A 27,886-nucleotide genomic window follows, 5' to 3' on the forward strand; every position below is an offset into this window, starting at 1 on the left:
CAGTGAGCCACTGCTCACCAGCTTACAAGCATGTATGACCCCAATGGTCTCAATGATGTGCAATGTCTTTCTTCTATCTTTACCTACCTTCTTTTTTTAAAACTTTTTTTATGGCCACACCTGAGGCATATGGAAATCCCTGGGCCAGTGGTTGAATCCAAGCCACAGTTGTGACCACGGCAGATCCTTTAATGCGCTGCGCCAGGCCCAGATCGAACCTACACCTCTACAGCGACCAGAGCTGCTGCAGTCAGATTCTTAACCCACTGCACCACAGCAGGAACTCCTTTACCTACCTTCTTGACATCCTTTTCCAGTTCACTATTGTAATTTCTCTGATCTGCTGTGATGCTCTGTGTCACCTTCTTTACCTACTGGGTCATTATATCGAGCTTACTGAAATGTTCTAAGGACACTGGATGCCTTCCTTGAGGTGGTGGTTAGTTGAAGAGATAAGTCAGGAGGAGAAATAGAATAATGAATGTATGCAATTACACATCAACCAGCTTATCACACATGCAGAGTAAATTTCAAACCTTGGGGAGGGAACCATGTGATCATGGATACTAAGGAGTCCCCTAGGGCAATGGGGGGCCACACCAAGCCAGGTGAGGCTTATCAAGGAAGACTTCACAGAGAATATGAATCTTGGGTTGCAGAAAGAAGGTACATTTTCCAAAGTGTAAACTTCCCGTAATAGTTAGAAACAAAGGCTGAAGTTGGAAAAGGGAACTGGGAAGCCAGAGATCTGGTGATACAAATGCCAAGGTGAAAGAAAGGTTGGAAAGTGTTGAGGTTCTGGAGTTGGAGTTCTGAAGGGATTCAAGAGACTCTGAATGGGAGATTATAGAAAGGAGTAGAACATGATTAAAATGTATAGTTTTAAGAGAATGACTCACTTTGTCCTTGCAAATTGCATAAAACATGAGGAAATTATGGAAATAGAAACGAAGTCAGTTCTTAGTCATGAATGTATGAAAATAACAAAATATACACAAATCCTTAGCATTTAAAAAAAAAATCTAACATTCTCAGAGTTCCCATTGGGGGTGCAACAGAAACAAATCTGAACTATGAGGTTGCGGGTTCGATCCCTGGCCTCACTCAGTGGGTTAAGGATCTGGCATTGCCATGAGCTGTGGTGTAGGTCACAGGTGTGGCTTGGATCCCATGTTGCTGTGGCTGAGGCGTAGGCCGGCAGCTCTAGCTCCAGTTTGACCCCTAGCCTGGGAACCTCCACATGCCACAGGTGCGGCCCTAAAAAACAAAACAAACAAACAAAATATAATATTCTCTCAAAGAATTGAAATAAAACCCCAAAAAGTAGCTTCCTCAAATCATTGAAGCAAAGAGTAAGTATTAATATCCTTATATTGTTAAATACTTTTGCAAAGCTCATGGCATCTCAGGGGAGGCTGAAGCACTGCATTCACCTGACTCCTTAGTAGTCAGCTCCCTCTTTCAGCAATGAATAAGCTGACACTAGCTACAGTATGTTTCCTTCTACTGAAAGGAGCTTTAGGGGCAAACACCTCCTTCCTCAGAGCAGAGCCCCCTAGGAGGCAACATTAGAGTCATCTATTCTAGGAGTTCCCAGTTGTGGTGCAGCGGAAACGAATCCGACTAGGTACCATGAGGTTGTAGGTTTGATCCCTCGCCTCACTCACTGGGTTAAGGATCCAGCACTGCCGTGAGCAGTAGTGTAGGTTGCAAACGCGGCTTGGACGTTGCTGTGGCTAGGCCAGTGGCAACAGCCCCAATTAGACCCCTAGCCTGGGAACCTCCATATGCCACAGGTGTGGCCCTAAAAGACAAAAAACAAACAAAAAATAATCATCTATTCTAAATTTTTATTTTATTTTATTTTATTTTTGTCTTTTTAGGGCCACACCCACAGGCATATGGACGTTCCCAGGCTAGGGGTCAAATCGGAGCTGTAGCTGCCGGCCTACACCACAGCCACAGCAATATTGGATCCAAGCCATGCCTGCGACCTACACCACAGCTCATAGCAACCCCGGATCCTTGACTCACTGAGCGAGGCCAGGGATCAAACCTGTGTCCTCATGGATACTAGTCGGGTTCATAACCGCTGAGCCACGATGGGAACTCCCTAAATTTTTAAATTTTGTGGCGGCACCCATGGCCTGGGGAAGTTCCCGGGCCAGGGACTGAACCTACCCCAAAACTCTAACCAATGATACAGCAGTGACAACTGCCAGATCCTTAACCCACTGAGCCACAAAGGAACGCCTCTAAATTTTATTTTAATGGTTATATAAATGAAAGACATTCGCTTAAAGCACAGATACAATAGGTCAGAATCGCAACATAGATTTAAGCCTATCAATTTTTTACAGCTGTGTTGCTACCTCAGAAAAGCTTTAAAGCAAGAATATATAGTACGGGACCAGATATGTCAGAAACATCTTATGGCTGCTGACATTGTCAGCTTGGACTCTGGATAGTTCTCGCATAAGGGAGGTCTTGACCTCTCTCTGTGTTGTTAGGATCTCAGCTGTTTTCCTCATCTACAACCCACTTCTAGGTTATGGTAACTAGACTTCTCATGGTGATCGTTTTTAAATGTATAGGTATACTTGAGTTCCCCTTGTGGCTCAGGGCCCTCAGCCTGGGAACTTCCATGTGCCGCAAGTGCGGCACTAAAAGGACCAAAAAAAAAAAAAAAAAAAAAAAAAAAAAGAAATGTGTAGAAATACTTCATACTGTGAAACAGGAACTAATAGGGTTGTAGGTCACTTATACTTCCAAAAATAAACAAACTCATTAAAAAAAGAGATCAGATTTGTGGCTACCAGAATCAGGGTGGAGGGAAGAGGGGATTGGATGAAAAGAAGGTACAAACTTGCAGTTACAAGATAAGTACTAGGGATATAAGGTACAACATGATAAATATAATTAACACTGCACTGGGTTACATATGAAAGAAAGAGAATAAATCCTAAGAGATCTTATTATAAGGAAAAATATTTTCTATTTAATTTTCTATATGAGGTGAAGGGTTCACTAAACTTATTGTAATCATTTTATGATGTATGTAAGTCAAATCATTATGTTGTACACCTTAAACTTATATGGTGCTGTATGTCAGTTATATCCCAATGAAACTAGAAGACAAAAGCACTTCTAGGTTGGTTTTGAAATAGGAGCGTCTACTGCTGGACTCCATTCTGATAACAAACCTCACACTATCTCTTGGCACTGACATTTGATTCTTCGGGTCCTTTTGATAAAGAAGTTGGCTGTTGAACGTGTTAAAAAAAAATCCTGGGAGTTCCCATTGTGGTCCAGTGGAAACGAATCAGACTGGTATCCATGAGGATCCATTTGATCCCTGGCCTCCCTCAGTGGGTTAGGGATCTGGTGTTGCCATGACCTATGGTGTAAGTTGCAGACATGGCTTGGATCCTGCATTGCCATGCCTGTGGCATAAGCTGGCAGCTGTAGGTCCAATTTGACCCCTAACCTGGGAACCTCCATATGCCATGGGTATGGCCCTTAAAAAAAAAAAGATCCTTCTGCCTTGTTTGAAATACTAGGGAGAGCTTTTAATGAAGTGACACACCAAGGTTAACTTTGCAGAGGGCCAGAGCTTCCCCAAAACAGGTCGTCAAGCCTGTGCTCAACTATAACATAGTATAGTAGAGCTATATAGTAATTATCCTTATCCCTTGAAGAGCAGGGTGCTTTGTGACCTGTTTCGGTGTCTGTCTTGCTATGGACTAGTGAAAGCATTAGAAAATTTGGAGACAGGGGTTCCTGCCCTGGCTCAGTGGTAAGGGACCTGACTAGCATCCATGAGGATGTGGATTGGATCACTAGCCTCGCTCAGTGGGTTAAGGAACTGGCATTGCCATGGCCTGTGGTGTAGGTCACAGACGCAGCTCAGAACCTGTGTTGCTGGAACTGTGCTGTAGGCGGCAGTTGCAGCTCTTATTTGACCCCTAGCCCGGGAACTTCCATATGCCTGCGGATGCGGCCCTAAAAACAAACAAACAAATAAATAAATAAAAGTGAAAAGAAAGAAAGAAAAAAGGTACATTTGGATACAAAGGAGTGACCAGGTCCAGGACCACACTGTTTTCCTCCAATGTAAGGTGTGCCGTTACTGGACTCAGTGTACAGTGAACCACATTGGGGATTAACAGATGACACTTATGCAGGTATTTACTTTAATATTTATGAAAATCTAATTTGACACAAATGTTAACAAGGGCGATGCTAAGATTTGGGGGCACGGAACATTCCATTTCTGCTCAGCTTATAGGAAAGGGCGCCTAACGCTTAAAGCTAGGACTACGATCCACCAGTGGGTACCGCCCCCCGTTAGCCCCACCCCCACCAAAGCCAGCTTCCTTGCTATTGGTTCCTTTCCCCGCGCCTGCGGTTGCCGTGGAGACCAAGGCTATGGCAACCAGGAGAAGCCAAAGTTGGTCGAGTCTCTGGAACCGCGGAGGGGTCCGGGACGCGCAGCCCGACTCCGACCTGTGCTCATGGCGCTCCACGAACTCTTTTCTCACCCGGTGGAGCGCGGCTACCGCGCGGGGCTCTGCTCCAAGGCCGCGCTGTTCCTGCTGCTGGCCACCGCCCTCACGTACATCCCACCGCTGCTGGTGGCCTTCCGGAGCCACGGTGAGCCTGCCTGAAGGCCAGTGCGCGACAGGATTCTCCCCGGTGCTCCCGCCGGCCTCCCTAACCTCTTCCCCTCTGCCTCCTGCCCTCTTTACCTCAGGGTTTTGGCTGAAACGGAGTAGCTACGAGGAGCAGCCGACCGTACGCTTCCAGCACCAAGTGCTGCTCGTGGCCTTGCTGGGACCTGAGCACGCGCACGGCGGATTCCTGGCCTGGAGCACGTTCCCTGCCTTCAACCGACTGCAGGGGGATCACCTGCGCGTCCCGCTCGTTTCGGTGCGTGGTTCTGGGCGGGTGTATGGATGGAGATGGGGATAGGGGCATGCGTGGGAGGAAGCTGGGCGGTCCGGGTCCTTGTCCCTGGGGGCCCTGCTTGGGTCTGAAGGAGTTACGAATCCACAGAAGTTGTGTGTACAGGCTCATTGGCCTAAGCTTATATTTAATTTCCTGGGGAGTAAATATTTTGTAATATTCGAATTCTCCAAGCCGTCCACCACCCCCGAGAAAATTAGTCACTGCTGTCAGGGTGTGTGTCCCACACAGAGACTGATAGCCTGCGGACAGCCTGTCTCTGGCCCCCATTTCCGTGGGCGTGGCCTGATGGAAGCGTGGTCGCGAAAGTTGCTGAGTCGTGAAAGCCAGTTGACGTTCTCTCTCTCTTTTTTTTTTTTTTTTTTTTTTTGGTTTTTCTGTTTTTTTTTTTTTTTTAGGGCCGCACCCGCAGCATATGGAGGTTCCCAGGTTAGGGGTCTAATCAGAGCTGTAGCCGCCAGCCCAAGCCAGGGCCAGAGCAAAGAGGCATCTGAGACGCGTCTGCGACCTACACCACAGCTCATGGCAACGCCAGGTCCCGGATCCGTAACCCTGTGCGGGAGGTCAGGAATTGAACCTGCGTCCTCACGGATGCTAGTCAGACTTGTTAAGCGCTGAGCCATGACGCGAATGTCTAATGCTCTCTTTAATTACTCGTTCTTGCAGCTGGCTTGTGCTTCAGCAAGCAGTAGCAACAAAAAGGGCGGGTATTTTTAGGCAGACTGACATGTGGAAGCAGAGGCGCTGATTGGTTAAGTGACCTCCCCAGACTGTTGCTGGCCCAGTCCAGCCTCCCTGGGCTTGCCTCCTGAGATGCTGCTGCATCCTGCCGCCGTCTGGGGGTGAAAACGAAGTTTTTTACTGCCTGTAATCTAGTGTCTGATTCGAGGTAAGTGAATGCTTCCTTTATAGTCACCCACCCCTTTACGCTCATTTTCAGGAGACATTTTCCTTTGAAAGTAGGAAAATTCTGGATTTTCTTCTTTCAAAGTTGGATCTCTTTAGACACCTCTGAGATGATTGGCCTACAGCCAAATTGGTGTAGCTGAAAAAAAAAAAATAAGATTTTTCCCAGCAACTTAATAAAATGAAAAAAAAAGTAATCTGACTGTTCATATGAATAACCACAAGCAAAATAGGATTCAGATTTTTTATGAATATTTAACTTTCCTTACCTTTTTTATGATTATGAATTCTCCTTGTAAATTATTAAAGAGTTACAGGTATATATAATGACATAAAATTAAAGACCCAGTTTGGCACATATATCAGTATTTGTGTATAATTCATTTATTTCTCATCTCTCCCCTGCTAGACCTAATTCCATGTGGGTAGACTCAGTATGTCTAGAATTGCATGTCTCATTTTTTTTTTTGGACCACACCTGGGACATATGGAAGTTCCCAGGCTGGGGGTTGAATTGGAGCTTCAACTGCCAGCCTGTGGCACAGCAGAGCAGGATCCAAGCCACATCAGCCACATCTGTGACCTACCTCACAGCTCATGGCAACTCGGGATCTTTAACCCACTGAGTGAGGCCAGGAATCAAACCCACATCCTCATGGATACTATCAGGCTCATCACCACTGAGCCACAATAGGAACTTCCCATGTATCAATATTTGTTAATCAAACTTCTTTTTAAGGTCTGCAAAGTAATCGATACAGAAAGTGGTAATGGATTTAACCAGTTTCCTGTTGGTGGATATTTGATTTGCTTTTACTTTTAAACATCACATTGTGAGAAATTGGAATAGAAACTGTATGTTGAAATTGTAAAAGTACACAGAAAACTACGCAAGCAAATAAAAAACACAGTAAGGAGGAGTTCCCATCGTGGCTCAGTGGTTTACGAATCTGACTGGGAACCGTGAGGTTTCGGGTTCCATCCCTGGCCTTGCTTAGTGGGTTAAGGATCCGGCGTGGCCGTGAGCTGTGGTGTAGGTTGCAGACGCGGCTCGGATCCCACGTTGCTGTGGCTCTGGCATAGGTCGGCAGCTACAGCTCCCATTGGACCCCTAGCCTGGGAACCTCCATATGCCACAGGTGCGGCTCTAGAAAAGACAAAAAAAAAAAATTTGCTCAACCTAAAAGTTGAGAGTTCTGTTTTATATTCAGTAGACAAAACTGAGGACTTAAGCCCAGGAGACCGCTTCTCTGGTAACCCTGAGAAAACCCACTCTAAGGAAAGGAGGGGAGCTGGGATACATAGGAGTTTTGCAGCAAAGGGCACACAGATTACTGTTAATAAAAGAAAACCAGGGCGTTCCCGTCATGGCTCAGTGGAAACGAATCTGACTGGCATCCATGTGGACCAGGTTTGATCCCTGGCCTCGATCAGTGGGTTAAGGATTCGTTGTTGCCATGAGCTGTGGTGTAGGTCACAGACAGCTCGGCTCTGGTGTGGCTGTGGCTGTGGTGTAGACCAGCAGCTACAGCTCCGATTTCACCCCTAGCCTGGGAGCCTCCATATGGGAGTACAGCACCCCCCCCCAAAAAAAAACTAGATATCTCAAGAAATTTAGCACATTTCTTTGTATTGGGAAGATGGAAGAGTCAGGGCTCAGTGAAACCATTCCTCTGTTGGGCACCTCAGCTCTCTGGCTTTTCACCTCCTGAGGGCTCGCCATCCGGTGTGGCTGCAGCCTGATGGCTGTTCGAAGGCAGGTATTCTTAGCTTCCTTCCTGAGTTCCCTCAGGGCTCCCCTTCAGAGGTGACTGCAATCTCTGTGACATCCTTTGTTTACTGATAAGGCAGGCAGGCAATATTTCATTTCTCAGTTTTATTCACCTGTTCATCTTCCACAACCGGTTGGCTTCCCAGCGGTACTGCTAGTTAGCCTCTTATCTCGGTAAACAGAAACCACTCCCTCAGGATCACTGCCCACCAACCCCCAGCTTCTGGTGTGTGTGTGTGTCTTGCGATTTTATAAAGCCAAAACTACCTCCTGTTTTTATGGTGGCCAGAACTATCAGTGCTCTTTAACACTGGGTAATTCTACATTTTAAAACATAAAACCAGGAGTTCCCGTCGTGGCTCAGTGGAAACAAATCTGACTAGGAACCATGAGGTTGGCGTTGCTGATCTGGCGTTGCTGTGGCTGTGGTGTAGGCCGATCCGACCCCTAGCCTGGGAACCTCCATATCCCACGAGTACAGCCCTGAAGAAACCAAAAAAAAAAAAAAAAAAAAAAGAAAACCCTACCATAAAACCAAAGCTCCTTTTTCTTAGCTTTTTTCCCCACTCCATTCTAAGCCTTTTTCAATAGTAACTTATAACATTGTCATCAACAGTCTTTCTCAGTAAATCATTTGTTTTTTTCCTGGCTGAGCTCTTTGAGATACAAATAAATGAGTTAGAAGATATAAGAGGAGTTCCTGTTGTGGCTCAGTGAGTAAAGAACTCAACAAGTATCCATGAGGACGTGTATTTGATCCCTGGCCTCGCTCAATGGGTTAAGGATCCAGTGTTGCTATGAGCTGTGGTGTGGGTTGCAGATGCAGCTCAGATGTGGTGATGCTGTGGCTGTAACATAGGCCAGCAGCTCCAATTTGACCCCTAGCCTGGGAATGTCCATATGCCGCAGGTGTGGCTCAAAAGAAAAAAAAACACATCGAGTAGTTCCCTTGTGGCACACTTCGTGAGTTAAGGAGCCAGTGTTGTCACTGTTCTGGCTCAGGTTCGATCCCTGACCCAGGAATTTCTGCATGCTGTGGGTGTGGCCAAAAAAAAGAGACTGTGTTTGAGATACCATTTTTATCTATCCATTTTTATCTATCAGACAAAAACTGAATTTTGGTAGGACTGTGGGCCAGATATAGGGAAGCCTGCAAGCACACTCCCGTCTGTCACCGGTGGGAGTGTAGATTCATACCACCTCTTTGAGGGATGATTTCTCCATATTTGTCGAAATTTCCAATTCATGTGCCTGCTTCTCCTTCTAGTAAATATCCTAAGGTTTTTGCACATGTGTAAAATGACATGCCTGAAAAATGGCTCATGGCAGCACTGTCTGTAACATCAAAAGACATGGGAGGTCCCGTGTGGTGCAGTGAGTTCATGATCTGGCTTGTCTCTGTGGAGGCACCTATTTGACTCCCTAGCCTGGCCTGGTGTCATGGGTTAAGGATCCAGGGTTGCTTCAGCTGTGGCGTAGGTCGCCGGGATTCCATGCCTGGTCTGGGAACTTGTGTATGCTTTGGCTGTGGCTGAAAAAGAAAAAAAAAAGTTAGTCAACAATCTATGTAGCAATAGAGAACTCATTAAAGAAGTTGTGGTACATCTACCCAGTGAAATGTTACGTAGCTTTTTTTTTGTCTTTTGTCCTTTCAGGACCGCACCTGTGGCATATGGAGGTTCCCAGGCTAGGGGTCAAATCCAAGATGTAGCTGCCGGCCTACACCAGAGCCACAGCAATGCAGGATCCGAGCCGTGTCTTCGACCTACACCACAGCTCACGGCAATGCTGGATCCTTAACCCACTGAGCAAGGCCAGGGATCAAACCCGCAACCTCATGGTTCCTAGTTAGATTCGTCAACCACTGAGCCACAACTCCCCACAGAGCTTTTTTTTTTTTTTTAAACTGAAGATGGATTTATATATATTGATGTGGAATTACCTCCAAGAGAAACTGACAAGTATAAAAAACAAAAGCTTTATATAATATGCTTCCATTTGTATAAAAAGAGTAGAAAAAACAAAAAATATATATGAACGTGTGTATATACATATACCTATATGTCTGCTTTGGCTGTCTCTGAAAGAATTCAAAAGAAACTGACTACATTGATTGTGCTGAGGGAGGAACTAGATGTCTGAGGTTAAGGTGGGAGAGAAGCTTTTTCACCATACACCCTCTTATACCATTTTAATTTTATACCATTGGAATGTAACACATATTCAAGATTTTTAAATTATAATGACAAATTTTTTTTTTTTTTTTTTGGCCACACCAAGGCACGTGGAGTTCCTGGGCAGGGATCAGATCAGAGACATGTTATGACCTAAGCTGTAGCTGTGGTAACGTCAGATCCTTAACCCACTGTGCCAGGCTGGGTACCAAACCTGTTTTCCCAGTGCTCCCAAGGTGCCGCATCCCCATTGCTCCCCACCAGGAACTCCGTGACAATAAATTTTTGGGAGGGTGGGGGATCTTTTTAGGGCCACATCTGTGGCATATGGAAGTTCCCAGGCCAGGGGTGGAATCAGAACTGTAGCTGCCGGCTTACGCCACAGCCACAGCAACATGGGATCCGAGCCGTGTCTGCGACCTACACCACAGCTCATGGCAATGCCGGATCCTTAATCCACTGAGCGAGGCCAGGGATTGAACCCACAACCTCATGGATACTAGTCAGGCTTTTTACCACTGAGCTACAGTGGGAACTCCCCATGACAACAATTTTTAAAGGAAAAATTCAGAAAGTGCTGTGAAGCAAACAAACAAACAAACAAAAAAAAACAGTAAAAATTTAAAAATAGGTAGGTATATAAAATGGCATAGCTACTTTGGACAGTAGTTGGCAGTTCTTAAAGAAGTCAAACCTACAGTTACCTCGTATCCCAGCATTCCCACTCCTAGGCAGGCGTGCACCCCAGGGAATTGAGGACACACGTCTACACAAAAACGTGTGCACAAATGTTCATAGCACTATGCACAATAGCAATAGCAATTCAAAAAATAAGTGCAAGCAGCCCGAATGTTCATCCACGAGTGAATGGATAGCAAAATGTACTGAATCTGTACAAAGAATGTCACTCAACCACAAAAAGGAGAGGAGTCATGATAGGGACTACAGCGTGGATCAACTTCAAAAACATGCTAAGTGAGGAGTTCCCACCAAGGTGCAGTGGCTTAAGAATCTGATTGCAGCAGCCCTGGTTGTTGTGGAGGCCTCGATGCCTGGCCCAGGAACTTCCAAATGCCGCAGGCCCAGCCAAAAATAAAAATAAAATAAATCTTTAAAAAAATTGCTACTGAGGAGTTCCTGCCGTGGCTCAGTGGTTAATGAAACCCGACTAGCATCAATGAGGACTCGGGTTTGATCCCTGGCCTCGCTCAGTGGATTAAGGATCCGGGGTTGCCGTGATCGGTGGTGTAGGCCAGCAGCTACAGCTCCGATTTTCCCCCAGCCTGGGAACCTCCAAGTGCTGTGTGTGCGGCCCTAAAACAAACAAACAAAAAAACAGTTGCTATTGATGTCCTGAGCCTCTGGCTTACTCTGAGCATTTCCTCTTAGATAATCCATTTAAAGTCCTCTGCTAGTACTTGGCCTTGAACAATCACTTGGTAAAGTGTTAGCTGGTAATTTTTTTTTTTTTTACATATATTATCTATTTAAGCCTCATAGTGGAGTTCCTGCTGTGGTGCAACGGGATCAGCAGTGCCTCTGCAGTGCTGGGACACAGGTTCAATCCCCGGCCCTGCACAGTAGATTAAGAACCCAGCATTGCCTCAACTGTAGCGTAGGTCACAAATGTAGTTCAGACCTGCTCCCTGGCCCCAGACCTCCTTATGCTGTTGGGTGGCCCAAAAGCATAAGTTAGCTTGTGAGGTAGAGGTTATACCCTCATTTTACAGATGAAATGGAAGAGACTCAGAAAAGTGACATAATTTCTCTCAAGTGAATAGTCAGGACTACAGCTCAAGGATTTCTTATTCCCATCTTACACTTTTTTTTTTTTTTTTGGCCAGGGCAGGTAGCAGACTGATATGGGATCTCAGTTCCCAGCCCAGGGATTGAACCTGCACTACAGTGGGGAAAGCCCTGAATCCTAATCACTAGATCACTAGAAAACTCCCAGTATCTTTTTTTTTTTTTTTTCTTTGCCTTTTCTGGAGGTTCCCAGGCTAGGGTCCGAATCGGAGCTGTAGCCACAGGCCTACACCACAACCACAGCAACTCGGGATCTGAGCCACATCTGCAACCTGGACCACAGGTCACAGCAACACCGGATCCTTAACCCTGAGCGAGGCGAGGCCAGGGATCGAACCCACGTCCTCATGGGTGTTAGTTGGGGTTCATTAACCACTGAACCACGATGGGAACTCCAAACTCCCAGCATCTTATACTCTTAACTGTTAGTGCAACAAAATCCTTTTCTAATTCTGAACATACAGCTAGACTAACTGCAGCCTACCTAAGTCACTGCCCAGAAAGCCAAGGAAGCAGTGGTTTTAGGTCAAGTTTTGGCTAAACGCTAGGCGATGGCTTTGCAGTTGCTAATTTGGGAACAGGCCAAGGAAGTCAGAAATGGCCTCGCTTCTGCTTTGGTCAGCTCACCTTCAACAGCCTCTCTAAAGTCCTTAAGCCTTTCATGCTTTCAAAGTCAAGTTTCTTCTTTCCCACAAGAGAAGAAAAAAAGCACAGTGACCTTTTTCCCTCAGGGAGCCTGAGTTGGCTCTTTTCGTGTCTGTGACCCAGAGGATATGGGGGCCGAAGGCTCTAGGAAGTTGCAGGAAGAGGAGAGGAGAGCACTGTGTGTCTGAGACATGTTTTTTCACATCTCAGAAGTCAAAGTGTGTCTCCCTGTCTAGGGTATCTTAAAATAGCTCTTGGCCAAAAGGCATGTTTGGCTAGTCCCCTTTGCCTACATATGTGCAAATACCAGAAGTGCCAGCCTGGAAGCTTGTAAGAGAGACATCAGCAACTTGAAAGAAAACCCTAGAGATGATACTAAAACATTATGTTAACACGAAGAACCAAATGATAAGCAGGTAAAGGAAGGTTCAAGAGGCACTTAAAAGTAGTCGCATTCCCACTGTGGCACCGTGGGTTAAGGGTCCGACTGCAGTGGCTCAGGTCCCTGTGGAGGTGTGGGTTCGATCCCTGGCCTGACGCAGTGGGATGAGGATCCAGTGATGTCCGTGCAGTGGCTAGGGCCACTGCTGTGGCGTGGGTTCGGTCCCTGGCCCTGGAACTTTCGAATGCCACGGGCACGGCCAAAAAGGAAAAAAAATACTCTGAATGATTAGCATTGTGTCATAGTTTAATTGTTGGCTTTCTTACTCATATATAAAATAATGGTACATTTTATAATTGGTAATACCTTAGATTCATTGAAATACAGGTAGCAAGGATTTTATAAGTCTAGGAGTCATGGAGTAGGGGTTCCTACTTTGCTGGAGATCGAAAGACTGGTGCCAAAGAATATTTTCAGCTTAAAAAAAAAGGGGACACCACATGGTGTCGGTATATGGTAAAGTGGACCCTGGTATAAACTAGCAAAATGACCTTCAATGACTCTAAGAAATAACAAGTATGAAAACAAATGCCAAATAAAATTCCAGCAAACTATCAAATACTATAAAATCCCCAAAGTGTTGCAAGTCAGGACACTCTGGAAACCATGGCACTAGTTAAACTTACAGCTACGCTCACACTCAGATGCTGTGCTTGTTATCAGGTCCTGTCTCAGCTCCAAACCTACCCTCCTATACTCTGCTTTGTGATGCTCAGGCTGAGATACTGAAAACCACATTCTCTGCCCCCTGGCTCCCTTGTTAGGTTCTGCCAGTAGGAGGCATGGTGAGCCTTGTTCTGAGAGTGGCAGCAAAGTGGAAACTGCAGCCTGGGTGAACCAGCACTGGGGTGATGCAAATGAGAAGTGCATCCTCCTTCCAGCCGCATAGATTCCCTCTGGGTCTTCCCTCCAAGCTCCAAGGTACCAGCTACGCAGCACTCCCTTATTAGGGTCCGAGTCCCAGCTCCTGGAAGTAATGCCAGCCCCTTCCCCTTCTTCTCCAGCTCCAGGCAGTTACCCTGCAATGTGTCCCCTTTTGCCTTTTTAGTCCATCATTACTGATATTATTAATTATCCTGTATTCTACATTCCCTCTGTTAAAATAACTGTTTAGTTTCTTCCTGATTGGACCCTGCTTGATACAGGTGGACTGATGGCATTGACTAAATGCAGCCATGCCTGTATTTATCCCATCTGGTGTGTTAGTATTGATCTCACATATATCTGTAAAGGATTCATCTGTTTTAACCGTCAGAAATCTTTGAAATTAAGGTTCATGTGGGCTATTACAGAATTAGGAGTCAGCAAACTTAAGTTCTAACCCCGGTTCTTCCATTGGGTTCTGTACCCTGTCTTGTCCGCAGTGTGTGAAGAGTATGATAGTACCTACCTCTCTAATTTTTGCTAATTATTACTATTACTAGTAATAATAAGTTTCTCTTGGGTATGTGGAAGGACAAGACAGGGCAATCTGTGGATACAAAAATTGCTCGAGGAGTTCCCATCATGGCTCAGCAGTTAGCGAACCAGACTGGCATCCATGAGAACATGGGTTCGATCCCTGACCTTGCTCAGTGGGTTAAGGATGTGGCGTGGCCATGAGCTGTGGTGTAGGTCACAGATGCAGCTCGATCCCGCGTTGCTGTGGCTGTGGTGCAGGCCAGCAGCGACAGCTTCAATTGGACCCCTGGCCTGGGAACATCCATGTGTCTCGGGTGTGGCCCTAAAAAGATAAAAAAAATTGCTCCAAATTGCACATATACCTTATAGAAATAAGATGATGGTATGATTTATGAATTTCCTTACTTAGACACATCAATTGGATTTGAGTTGCTAACCTTGAACTTGTGTTCAAGCAATATTAGCTCTTTGAACACTTGCATTCTGGGTTAAGCTGGGTTTGAAGTAAATGGAATTTGGTAATTGGGTTCGTCAGTGGTCCAAGTGATAGCATAGCAGTATAACCCACGTTGCCAGCCCCAAGGGAGCGAGAGTCTTCCCTGGTGACAGGTCCTCGGTGGGAGATGCACCGTTTGCACCCCCCTCATGCCCGTGGCCCTTTCTTGGCACTCATCTTCCACTCTCTCCGTCTCCCGCACCCCACTCAGCTGCATGGGCCTCATCTGATTCTCTCAAACACCAACCCACGTTCACCCAGCAGAGCACATGTGCTTTGTTAGCCTGGGTCACTCTGCCCCAAGACGTTTCTGTGCCCTGTTGCCGCATTTCACCTGACTTCTCAGATAGTCCACCATTCCTGAATACTTTCTTTCTTTCTTTCTTTCTTTCTTTGCCTTTTCTGGGGCCGCTCCCACAGCATGTGGAGGGTCCCAGGCTAGGGGTCTAATCGGAGCTGCAGCTGCCGGCCTACACCACCACTCATGGCAACGCCAGATCCTTAACCCACCAAGCAAGGCCAGGGTTCGAACCCACAACCTCATGGTTCCTAGTTGGATTCGTTAACCACTGAGCTCCGACGGGAACTCCCCTGAATACTTTCTATAAAAATGTCTGTTAAATTCTACCCTGGTCATAATCTAATTTTAGCTTGCTTCATTTTTCTTGCAGCATTTATTACTACCTGATATTAGCACAAATTTATTTGTGTATGGATTTCTGCCTCCCTGGCTGGGACTGTCCGCTCCGTTAGGATGGAGACTTTGTCCGTTATGTGTGCCATCACGATCCCAGCACCTGAAGCAGGGCCTACCAAATAGCAGACCCTCCGAATACACTTGACAGATTAATGAGTACATTTAACAAGTAGACACGAGCTTTGGTGCTGTGCTGGATCTCTGTCCTCTGTGAACTTGGAGTAAAAGTGTACAAACAAGCATACAACCTTACAGTCATCCTTTTTTTTTTTGGCCACCCTGCGGCCTATGGAGTTCCCGGGCCTGGGATCAGATCCGAGCTGCAGTTGCCAACCTCTGCCGCAGCTGTGGCATGGCCAGATCCTTTAATCCACTGTGCTGGCCCAGGATCAAACCTGCGGCCTTGGCACTGCAGAGATGCCGCCAATCCCGTTGCACCACAGCAGGAGCTCCACACTCAAGCTTTTGACACAGGCTTTTTTTTTTTTTAATTAATTTATTTTTTTATTTTTGCTTTTTAGGGCCACATCCACGGCATATGGAGGTTCCCAGACTAGGGGTTGAATCAGAGCTACAGCTGCTGGCCTACACCACAGCCACAGCAACGTAGGATCTGAAGCAAGTTTGCCACCTACACCTCAGCTCATGGCAACACCAGATCCTTAACCCACCGAGTGAGGCCAGGGGATTGAACCCACAACCTCGTGGTTCCTAGTTGGATTCATTTCTGCTGCACCACAACAGAAACTCTGACACTGGCTTTTTGACAAAAGATCTGTCATGGAGTTCCCGTCGTGGCACAGTGGTTAACGAATCCGACTAGGAACCATGAGGTTGCGGGTTCGATCCCTGCCCTTGCTCAGTGGGTCAAGGTTCTGGCGTTGCCGTCAGCTGTGGTGTAGGTTGCAGATGCGGCTCGGATCCCGCGCTGCTATGGCTCTGGCGTAGGCCAGTGGCTACAGCTCCGATTCGACCCCTAGCCTGGGAACCTCCATATGCCCCGGGAAGCGGCCCAAGAAATAGCAAAAAAAAAGACAAAAAAAAAAAAAAGATCTGTCCTACCCAACATCTAATCCTTGAGTTGAAGTCTGGACATTTTAGTCCTGGAAAGAGGACGAGATTTGAAGTCAAAAACGTGGTTTCGTATCATGTGTTTACCATTCCTAGCCATACTCCATAAATCCCTTAATCGTCCCGATCCTTGATTTTCTCATCCATATAATGGGGATAGTACTTGCTCTGCTTACCTTAGACTTACCAAAAAAGTCACATGAAATGTGTGTCTCTCCCTCTCAGACTATGTTAGAGTCTTGATTCTTCTGGCAGTTCCTTCCTGGCCACTGTCCTCCCTTGGGAGGTCTTGATCTTTGTCTTCCTGCCCAAGCCTCAACCCTCAAGTTCTAGAAGCCATGGACACACCAGAGAGTCGACCTGACTTTATCTTCCAAGTCCTCCCAGATACAGACTGGAAAAACGCGCTGAAGACAAGGCAGCCTCTTTTCCATCCCACTCATGATTACTAATACATAATTGCCTGGGTAACTTGATCATCAACCCTGTAACAGAGAGCCCTCCCCTACACCTGCAGAGCTGATGGAACAGGACAGAGAAAATAGTATCCGACAGAAGAGAGAGGGTAGGTTTCTCTATAACAAGACCCAGGATAAGGGCATTATTGTCTAGAAGGAAAGAAATGATTGAAAGGTTTGGAAAACTGAGCTATCTCTATCTCAAACGACCTTATTAGCCTGAAAAAGAACAAAGGATCTCTTCCCCCGCATAAAGATAATGAGGCAAAACCACATGAATCGTAGATGAGGAATTCAGATGAGAATGTTGCTACACCATAGCAGAATCCTTCTGGGAACTTATGGTGGAAAAGGACCAGTTGTAGCAACAAGATCCAGAGCTGTGCCAAGGAATCGTGTCACATTTCAGCAACTGTCTTTGCTGCTAGTCACGTTAGGGTCACTGTGAGGTGAGCCTGGAGGCTGGGTTTTTCTTTGATGAGCTGTCATTTGTCTTTGCTTCTCCTTGGATCTCTGTTTCCCCTCCTCTCATGTTCATCCTCTATAAAGTACCTGTGTCGTTTTATTGCCTTGCTGATTTTTACTTAGCTTGCTTTTTAGTGTATTGATTGCTGCTAAAAGAGGCTCTCTGTTTGAAAGCCCTGACATCAGTCCACCATGGAGAATATGAAGCAAAGACACTGTGGTTAAAGCATATATAAATAGGGCTGAGTGTTTTCCTGCTGAGTCTGTTTGAGGAATGCATTATGATTAGGATGTTTCTTCTGTTTTAAAAAGTTGACTTCTAGGAGTTCCCGTCGTGGCGCAGTGGTTAACGAATCCGACTAGGAACCATGAGGTTGCAGGTTCGGTCCCTGGCCTTGCTCAGTGGGTTAAGGATCCGGCATTGCCGTGAGCTGTGGTGTAGGTTGCAGACGCTGCTCAGATCCTGCGTTGCTGTGGCTCTGGCGTAGGCCGGTGGCTGCTGCTCTGATTAGACCCGTAGCCTGGGAACCTCCATATGCCACAGGAGCGGCCCTAGAAAAGGCAAAAAGACAAAAAAAAAAAATTAAAAAGTTGACTTCTAGAGAAATAGAAATCAGTTCTGATGTGCTGTTGAAATGTTCCATATAAACTCAGGCCTGTTTCCCAGGAAAACACCACCAGCCAAACAAACAAGCAAAAAAGATCAAATGAGACAACAAAAAACAAAAAATGCATCCAGGGAGTTCTCTGATGGCCTAGCAGGTTAAGGCTCCTCCGTTCTCACCACTGTGGCTCTGGTCACTGCTGTGTGGTGCAGGTTCAATCCCTGGGCCAGGAACTTCCACATGCTGCCTATGCAGCAAAAAAGAAAAACAAAAACAAGAGAGAACTTGAAATAAACATTGCAAGAATTCCCGTCGTGGCACAGTGGTTAACGAATCCAACTAGGAACCATGAGGTTGCGGGTTTGATCCCTGGCCTTGCTCGGTGGGTTAAGGATCCGGGGTTGCTGTGAGCTGTGGTGTAGGTCACAGACGCGGCTCGGATCCTGCGTTGCTGTGGCTCTGGCGTAGGCCAGCGGCTACAGCTCTGATTAGACTCCTAGCCTGGGAACCTCTATATGCTGCAGGAGCGGCCCAAAGAAATAGCAAAAAGATTAAAAAAAAAAGAAAGAAAGAAAGAAAGAAACATTGCAACTGTCATTAAAAAAGAAAAGAGAAGAAATAGCAACAACAACAACAAAAGACAAAAAAAAAAAAAAAAAAAAAAAAAGAGGGGAGTTCCCATCATGGCTCAGCAGTTAACGAACCTGGCTCAGATCTTGTGTTGCTGGGGCTCCGGTGTAAGCCAGCAGCTACAGCTCTAATTCAACCCCTAGTCTGGGAATCCCCATATGCAGTGAGTGCGGCATTTTTAAAAAAAATTTTTAAAAAATTTTTAAAAAATTTAAAATTAAAAAATTAAAAATTTAAAATTAAAAAATTTAAAAAAATTTTAAAAAAATTTAAAAAAAATTTTAAAAAATTTTAAAAAAAAATTTAAAAAAAAAATTTTAAAGTAAAAAGAAAAAGAGGGAGTTCCCGTCATTGCTCAGTGGTAACGAACCCAACTGGTATCTATGAGGGCGCAGTTTCAATTCCTTGCCTTGCTCCGTAGGTTAAGGATCCAGCTTTGCTGTGGCTCTGGCATAGGCTGGCAGCTGCAGCTCCAATTAGACCCCTAGCCTGGGACCCTCCATATGCTGCTGGTGCAGCCCTGAAAAGAAACAAAACGAAACAAATGGAAGGAAAAGAAAAATGCATCCAGATGTTTTCATTGTTCTACTGCCACATCCGGTTCCCTGTAAGTTGGTCCCAGAGTTATCTGAGAAGTGCCAGCATGCAGCTCAGGGGCCATGCACACGTGTCTCTTTCCTCGGTACCGATTTATGTTTCCGTGTGTCTGGATTTATGTTTGTCTTCTCTTTCTTGAGGGAGACAGTGCCTGTGTGTGGCAGAACTGCATCACTGCGTGTGCCCATCAGTGAGATGGGGTCCTCCCAGCCTTATTAAGGACCAGGGTCCCGGCCTTTTTTGCATTTCCTAGACTAGAGAAGAAGACAGGAACCAGGATGGGAAGATGGACGTGTTACATTTTAAACTGGAGCTTCCCCTGCGGTCCACGGAGCATGTCCTTGGTGTGCAGCTCATCTTGACCTTCTCCTACCAACTACACGTGAGTCACTTCCTTGGAGAAGCTCGTCCTCTCCCTTCTGTCTTTCAAAGGAACAGAACCCTCCCCCCTTCTGTCTTCCAGGAACACCCACCCTGCAGAAGGCTCTTTTTCGGAGGCGGTGTTCGGATTTTAACTGCTTGAGTTACATTTGAATGGTTTTCATTGAGGTCATATTAATTTCCATGCACGATGCACAGCTCAGAGGGCTCGAGGCCGAGTGCTTCCTCCGTGGCTAAGCTGGGGACAGGAGGGACAGCCAGGGACAGCCAGGACAGACAGTGACACGCAGAGCCTAGAGCCCTTTGGATCTGACCAGAAGGGATCTTCTCTTCTCATGATTTCAGAGGATGTCGACCTTTATGATGCAGAGCATGGCGTTTCTCCAGGCCTCCTTCGCGGTTCCGGGGTCCCAGTTATATGTGAACGGAGACCTGAGGCTGCAGCAGAGGCAGCCTCTAAGCTACCGCGGCCTAGACGTGCGATACAACGTAAGGAGGCTCCTCGCCGCCCATCTCTCATTTCTGTATGTCAGTGTTTCTCAAGGTCTCGGACGAGGAAGAAAGGAAAGCTGGGAAATGGCATCTCTCTGTGGGTGGCACAGCAAAGGATTGCCGAGGAATTCTTGCCACACATCCTTTCCAAACATGGAGACAGGGAGTTCCTGATGCGGGGCAGTGGGTCAAGAATCCAACGGCAGCGGCTCCGGTCACAGCAGAGGCCCAGATTCAGTGCCTGGCCGGGCACAGTGGCTTCAAGGAGCTGGCATTGCCACAGCTGTAGTGTAGGTTGCAGCTGCCACTTGGATTCACTCCCGGCCCAGCAGCTTCCATGTGCCACATTTTTTTAAAAAAATGTAGATACTTACCCCTGAATTTATATCTGAAAGGAGACGGAGGGAAAATCTGATTTTGTCTTTATCTAAGAACTGAATTGTCTATACTTTTTGGTTGTGTGTGCGCAAACACACACACACACACACACACACACACGTGTGCGTGCGGTGTATTCCAGGAAGTCTTTTCCAGTGCATGCAAAACATTTGAAGAAGAATACCAGCCTCCCTTTGTCAAGCATATAACACATGCCAGCCCTGAGTTAAGAGGTTTAAATCTATCATCTTATTTAATCCTCACAACCTCCCTACGAGATGCCCTCTCTTACAGTTTCCCAGCTCTCTAGCCACTTGTCCCATCATTGTGCCCTTGGCTCCTCTCTAGCCAGACTGGCCTTTTTGCCCTTCTTCAGGCCACACAGCAGCTCTTGCCTCAGGGTTGTTGTACTTAACTCTTCCTCTGCCACGGATCCACGGTGCCTATTCTGCCGCTCCACCCTGGGCCCCGCTCAAACCCCTGAGCACAGTCCTTTTGATGCTCCATCGAAAGGGCATTCACAGAGTTCCCATTGTGGCTCAGTGGAAATGAATTTGACCAGCATCCATGAGGACGCAGGTTCAGTCCCCGGTCTCGCTCCATGGGTTAAGGATCCGGCATCACCACGAGCTATGGTGTAGGTCGCAGGTGCGGCTCACATCAGGCGCTGCTGTGGCTGTGGCGCAGGCCGGCAGCTACAGCTCCATTTGACCCCTAGCCTGGGAACCTCCATATGCCTCCGGGGTGGCCCTTAAAAAATAAAAAGACATAAAGGGCGTTCACCTCTCTCACCCAGATTACTCTTATCTCCACTTGAAACGTTAGGCGAGGGTTTCAGCTTGTTCTTCGCCATCTCCCCTCGGCGGTAAAAGCCCTGACACCCGACATCTCGCCCCAGTGCTCAAAACAGCGCCTGCCACGCTGCAAGCACTCGGACGGGTCTGCTGAGAGCATGCACGCTGCTCTCGCTCCTGAGGAAACTGGACTTACAGGGATTCATTCGTTTCCCCAGAGTCCACCAGCTCGAAAGTAATGGAGCTGTGACTTGTCTGTCTGAGGCCGGAACGCACGCAGTTGATCCCTCATCCCAGACCTTTAGTTCATCACCCGGGGGCCCATATCACTTGGGCTGGGCTGCTTTTGAAAATGAAAGTGAGATGTTATCAGTTATTACAGACATAAACCAGGATTGTTCCAGACAGACTGGCATCTGTGGTCACCATAGCTGTAATCAACATCTGTTTTTAAATTTTTATTTCTTTATTTTTTCTTTTTAGGGCCGCACCCTTGCCTCGGCATATGGAGTTCCCCAGGCTAAGGGTCTAATCGGAGCTACAGCTGCCAGCCTACACCACAGCTCACAGCAATCCGCTGAGCGAGGCCAGGGGTCAAACCCCCATCCTCGTGGGTACTAGTCAGATCCATTTCTGCTGAGCCACAAAGGGAACTCCAACATACATTTTTTTAAAAAAGGAGCGGGAGTTGCCATCGCAGCACAGTGGTTAACGAATCCGACTAGGAACCATGAGGTTGCGGGTTCAACCCCTGGCCTCTCTCAGTGGGTTAAGGATCCGGCATTGCTGTGAGCTGTGGTGTAGGTTGAAGACGCGGCTCAGATGTGGCATTGCTGTGGCTGTGGTGTAGGCTGGCAGCAAAAGCTCTGATTCGACCCCTAGCCTGAGAACCTTCATATGCCTAGGGAAGCAGCCCTAGAAAAGGCAAAAAGACAAAAAATACATAAATAAATAAAAAAGGAGGGGGCTATAAGATAAAAAGCACTTTTTACTTGAAGCTTTGTGTATTAATTGTGAAGGTTTGTGTATTAGGTTGTACCAACAGGAATATGAGATTAGAGGACAGATCTTTTTCTTGTTCAGAGAATTATTGCTTGCTATTTGCATTTTGTCTTTTTTCCATCTCTGTATTTTATTTCATTTTATTTTCTGTCTTTTTGCTATTTCTTAGGCCGCTCCCGTGACATATGGAGATTCCCAGGCTAGGGGTCGAATCAGAGCTGTAGCCACCGGTCTATGCCACAGCCACAGCAATGCCAGAGCCGAGCCACATCTACAACCTACACCACAACTCACGCAATGCCGGATCCTTAACCCACTGAGCAAAGCCAGAGATTGAACCCGCAACCTCATGGTTCCTAGTTGGATTCGTTAACCACTGAGCCACAGCAGGAACTCCTCCATCTCTGTATTTTAAAAAAAAAAATGAATTAGAGAGCATCCAGGCAAGAGCAAGGGAAAGACAAAGGTGTTGAAAATGTGATCTCTTAAAAATTAGAGGAGTTCCCGTCGTGGCACAGCGGAAACGAACCCGACTAGGAACCAAGAGGTTGCGGGTTTCATCCCTGGCCTCACTCAGTGGGTTAAGGATCCCGCGTTGCTGTGGCTGTGGTGTAGGCTTGCAGCTGCAGCTCCAATTAAACCCCAGCCTGGGAACTTCCATATGCCATGGGTGTGGCCCTTAAAAGAAAAAAAAAAAATTAGAGGAGTTCCTGTTGTGCCTCAGCAGCTTAAGAACCCAACATAGTGTCTGTGAGGATGCAGGTTTGCTCCCCGGACTCGTTTAGTGGATTAAGGATCTGGCGTTGCTGTGGCTGTGACGTAGGCTGGCAGCTGCAGCTCCGATTTGACCCCCTAGCCCAGGAACTTCCATATGCTGCAGGTGTGGCCTTAAAGAGTAAAAAAAAAAAAAAAAAAAAAAAAAAATTAAAGGAATCATTTCTCCATCAGAGCAGAGAGGAGAATTTTATCTTATTTATTCTTTTGCTTTTTAGGGCAGCACCTGTGGCACATGGAGGGTCCCAGGCTAGGGGTCAAATTGGAGCTGTAGCTGCTGGCCTACACCACAGCCCACAGCAGTGTGGGATCCGAGCCGCATCTGCGACCTACGCCATAGCTTGTGGCAACACCGGATCCTTAACCCGTGGAGCAAGGCCAGGGATCGAACCCGCGTCCTCACAGGTACTAGTCAGGTTTTTTACCGCTGAGCCATGACGGGAACTCCAAGATGAGTATTTTAGAAATAACTTTAAAAACCGGTGCATAGTGGACATGGACCCCTTGTTTCCATCACTGCAGAAGAAAAGACTAAGAGTAAATGACTTAAATTGTAGCAAAAGAGTCCCTTCATCCTTGAAGAAAAGGTTGTTGGTACAGGAGTAGGCCACCGAGCACCAGAGGGTGGTCTCTGAGGTCAGCCCAGGGGGCGGGGGGCAGGAGGGTAGGAAAAGGGGAGGAGAAGTGGCTTGAGCGCTCACCCCACACCCTCCTGCTGCATCCAGGTATCTGTGATCAACAGCAGCAGCCCTTTCGCCCGGGACTACGACCTCACCCACATTGTTGCTGCCTATCAGGAAAGGAACGGTGAGTCCTGGCGTGAGTTTTTTCAGCTGCTTCTCAAGGACTCTCCAGATGAATGGGGGTGTGGGAAAGAAACAGAAGTGGAGCCCTTGTCATGTGAAAATATCAAAACCAGGAGTTCCCACCGTGGCGCAGTGGTTAACAAATCCGACTCGGAACCATGAGGTTACGGGTTCAATCCCTGGCCTCGCTCCGTGGGTTAAGGATCCGGCATTGCCGTGAGCTGTGGGGTAGGTCGCAGACGTGGCTCAGATCCCGCGTTGCTGTGGCTCTGGTGTAGGCCGGTGGCTACAGCTCCAATTAGATCCCTAGCCTGGGAACCTCCATATGCCGCGGGGAGCAGCCCTAGAAAAGGCAAAAAGACAAAAACAAAAAAAATCAAAACCAGTGAATGCTTAGTCGTGGGAGGTGAACAGGGTACTCAGGATTTCTCCTTTTTTCCCTCACGCCCTATCCCTCCCCTCCACTGCTCCCATGCTCCAGCAGGTTCCTGCCAATTCTCTGCCACCCTTGAGGTGCTCCCCGCACCACACGTATAAAATAAGCCAAAGACAAGCTGCTCTCCATAGTTTTCAGGTGGAAATAGGGCATGTGAGCGACTCACATGGCAGCGGCTGAAGTAGGAGCGAGCACCCAGGCTTCGGGCTGGAAGGCAGAGGGGGTCCATCCCTCACAGCGGAGGAGCTCGCAGGCCAGCCTGTGTGCTTGGCTCAGCACATCTGGCTGGTTGGTGGTCTGAGGTTTTCTCTAAAGGCATCTAAAGCGTTGCTTGGCAGCCAGACGTCATAGATACTCTTCACTGACATATACCAAGTCAGGGGACTGCAATTCCAGTATTTCCTTCTGATTTTATGTACTACACCAGCAGCATTATTCCCCAAATAAAGGGATTTTAGATCACCTTAAAAACATTTATCCACAGAAGTTCCCTGGTGGCCCAGCAGGTTAAAGATCTGGTGTTGTCCCTGCTGTGGTGCAGGTTTGATCCCTGACCTGGGAGTTTGCACATGCTGTGGGCGTGGCCAAAAAAACCCCCATTTATCTACAAGTCAACTTTTCTCTTTATGGCTTCCAGTCTTTGTCCAAACACAGGTTTTTTTTTTTATACAGCTCTTATCATAGTTTAGAGACACTTTACGATCCACCTTATTTTTGTACTTTGTAATATAAATATTTCCCCACACGGCTACAAAGTTTTAATTGGTTTTCTTTTTCGTGGTAGTATAGTATTCTTTTGCTTAGCCATTCAACAGTTGTAGAAGACACAGACTTTTCAAGTTTTTAATGTATTCTGACAAGTATTTTAACAAATAATGTGTGAGCAACTCTGCATGTTCCATTTCTCTTTCCTTTCAAATTATTTCTTGGGTGGAGGTCCCGTCATGGCTCAGTGGTTAACGAATCCGACTAGGAACCATGAGGTTGCGGGTTCGATCCCTGGCCTCGCTCACTGGGTTAAGGATCCAGTGTTGTCGTGAGCTGTGGTGTAGGTTGCAGACACGACTCGGATCCCGCATTACTGTGGCTGTGGTGTAGGCCGGCGGCTACAGCACCGATTCGACCCCTAGCCTGGGAACCTCCATATGCCGCAGGTGTGGCCCTAGAAAAAGAAAAAAAAAAAAAAAAAAGACCAAAAAAAGTTATTTCTTGGGGATGAGTTCTGCAGTGTAGAATTTGCCTGAGGTCAGATTGTTCTTATAGCCTTGACTATTTTATTGCCTAAAAGAGCATTCATGGACTAAGTCCCGATTGTATTGCAGTAACCACCATCCTGACCAACCCCAACCCCATCTGGCTGGTGGGAAGGGCTGCAGAAGCTCCATTTGTAATTAATGCTGTCATCCGATACCCTGTGGAAGTCATTTCATATCCTTTCTGGTAAAGGGCCAACAGGAGCTCGGTTTCACAAAAGAAAAGAAGGATTCCACAGTTGTCCCCAAAAGGAACAGATGTGGGAAGTCTCAGATTGGAAATTGCTGCCACTGGAGTCTCACAGATATGACTCTGTTTGTCTGCAGTTGATACAGAGAAAAAAAAAAAATTCATTTCCTGTTCCTATTTCTTTTTGAGCAGTTCTTCTAGGTCAGAAGCATCCATATTTATGTCTTAATAATCTTTTATTGTCTCTTTTATCTTAAGGGTATTTGAAACATTTTTGTCATTTTCTGTCTCAACTAAACCTCTGGTTTAACATTTACTTAGAAAATGTCATCTGTGATTCCTTAACTGTTGGTACTTATCTCCCGGGATTCTGGGAAATGATAAAGTTTGCCTGGGTCCAGTATGTCAGTATCCTGCTCATCTTCCTCTGGGTGTTTGAAAGAATCAAGAGGTTTGTGTTTCAAAATCAGGTGGTGACCACAGTCCCTGTCACAGCAGGGTCGCAGGGAGAACCATACAAGGAGCACTTATCCTAAGAAGACCCTTTCGGAAAACTCTAAGCCGGACCCTGGCTGTCTCACCATTGCCTCCCGAGACCTGCCATGTTACGAAATTTCTAAAAAGAAGCCCTGGACACTTGCCCGCCTCTGTGATTTCCCGTGTCGGAGACAAAGAACAATCCTGTCTCATTATCCTCTACACAAATGCCATATCTTCTAAGCGCCTACAAAAATAATCAGGGACTAGTTTGTGGAAACGGGCTGAGGGTTCCTGAAGGCTGTAATTTGCTTTGGTTTTTGTTTTTGGATTTTTTTTTTTTTTTTTTTTTTTTTTTTTTGCCTCAGACTTGAATGTCAGGAGAAAACCCCAGTCAGTTCAGACCTCTTGGAAAGAGTCCCATCTCTGGTCAAGCAAAGACTTTTCCTCCCTTGAACTGAGAAAAGCGCTCTGCATTTCTTTCCCCCCAGTGTCCACCACGGTTCTTACTCCTTCCAGGGCCCCCTGGTGATAGATATGCAAATCACCAGCACTTTGCCCTCCTGGGCATCGACGTTTCCCATTCAGAACTCGTTTCCAGAACTGAGAGGCCTTTAACCGGACCCCTGGAGCGAAACCGGGGAGCGCTCCGGAGCACATGTGTGCACGTGCGCCAGGGTGGGCGACTTGAGGTCACCAGGACCATCCGTCCACCTGCCCTGAGCCTAACAGACAGTCGTCTGTCAGCAGCCCAGCTCAACAGCCCTTTATCCCTGCCCTGCTGTGCCTGGCTCTCGGCCCTCCGTCTGTGCCCCTGGAATAGCGGGCTGCGGTCCGCCGGGCTGGTTCATTCACAAGCCCCTTGGCCCCGGTGGGGGAAGTAAGGAGCCTAACAACAGCTTCTTTCTCTCTGGCCCTCGCCCAACAGCCTGGACACTTGCCACTCCTTCTCCTTGACAGCCCTCCCCTTCTTGAAAAGGACACGGGGGACAGAGGCGCTGTTGTTGCTGTGGGCTCCCCCTGCCTGACAACCACAGAGTTTACTTGCAGGGCCAGCAGGACGCCCATCAGAGGGGGCCGCTTTGGGGAGGACCCCCGAGGAGCAGGGAGGGGACGAAAAGGATGCTAGCCCGGGGAGTCCAAGCCACTTAGCGGAGTGACACACAGTCCAGCCAAATTACCCTCATGACTAAGTGAGTGTCTGCAGACGAGGCCACTGGAACCAGCCTCTGTCGCCTGTGGAACAACTGACCTCGCCCTAAGGACTGCTGGACCTGCTTTGTGACACCGAGATGTCACTGGCACTGGAAGGACATGGCTTCTGTGACCTACACTTCATGCCCATCCACACACACACACACACACACACACACACACACACACACACACACTCATGGGCACATGGCATGCCTCAGTTTCCCCTGGAGACTCAGGTCTTACTTCCCAAGCACCTCTTCTTTCAGGCTGACCAAAATAAAGAGTTTTGGAAACAAAGCGCCTTTGACGTATTCACGCACAAAAACAGCTGAACCCTGGCCCCTCTGCCTTTTCTTTTAATAGTCAGGGCTGTTGTTATGCCTAAAGTTTTTTTTCCCTGAGACTTAAGTGAAAAATCATTTCTGGTTTGAATCACCAAAACGTAACGAGGTAAGGAAAGATAGCTAGAGATATGTATAAACACGGCTTTGCCTTTTATTAAGTTATTTTCAAGCAAAATGTGTACAGAGAGCCACGATGTTTTGTAACTTTCTAATTAAAATGTTCAAACTGCAAG

The 27,886-nt window shown here is 47.0% G+C and overlaps 1 protein-coding gene across 2 annotated transcripts; it reads left to right on the forward strand.

The window, feature by feature from the left end:
- On the forward strand, positions 4,059-27,636 carry TMEM231 (transmembrane protein 231). Of its 2 annotated transcripts, XM_003126861.6 has the most exons (7): positions 4,416-4,653; positions 4,754-4,929; positions 19,383-19,511; positions 19,856-19,999; positions 23,676-23,757; positions 25,515-25,620; positions 25,991-27,636. In XM_003126861.6, the coding sequence occupies exons 1-7, from the start codon at positions 4,515-4,517 to the stop codon at positions 26,169-26,171; spliced, it is 957 nt and encodes a 318-aa protein (XP_003126909.4). In that variant the 5' UTR covers positions 4,416-4,514; the 3' UTR covers positions 26,172-27,636. The 2 variants fall into 2 exon arrangements, with proteins under 2 accessions (XP_005664394.2, XP_003126909.4); XM_005664337.3 differs by having other exon boundaries at positions 4,059-4,929.

Source organism: Sus scrofa, chromosome 6, assembly GCF_000003025.6.
Source record: "Sus scrofa isolate TJ Tabasco breed Duroc chromosome 6, Sscrofa11.1, whole genome shotgun sequence".
NCBI classification, from domain to species: domain Eukaryota; kingdom Metazoa; phylum Chordata; class Mammalia; order Artiodactyla; family Suidae; genus Sus; species Sus scrofa.

Excerpts from the sequence above, each read along its gene's own strand:
- TMEM231 (XM_005664337.3), top strand. The coding sequence starts at position 4,429 with ATGGCAACCAGGAGAAGCCAAAGTTGGTCGAGTCTCTGGAACCGCGGA. Across the intron at positions 4,930-19,382 it reads TGCGCGTCCCGCTCGTTTCG|ACTAGAGAAGAAGACAGGAA; the intron begins GTGCGTGGTTCT and ends TGCATTTCCTAG. Across the intron at positions 25,621-25,990 it reads TACCCTGTGGAAGTCATTTC|TTATCTCCCGGGATTCTGGG; the intron begins ATATCCTTTCTG and ends AACTGTTGGTAC.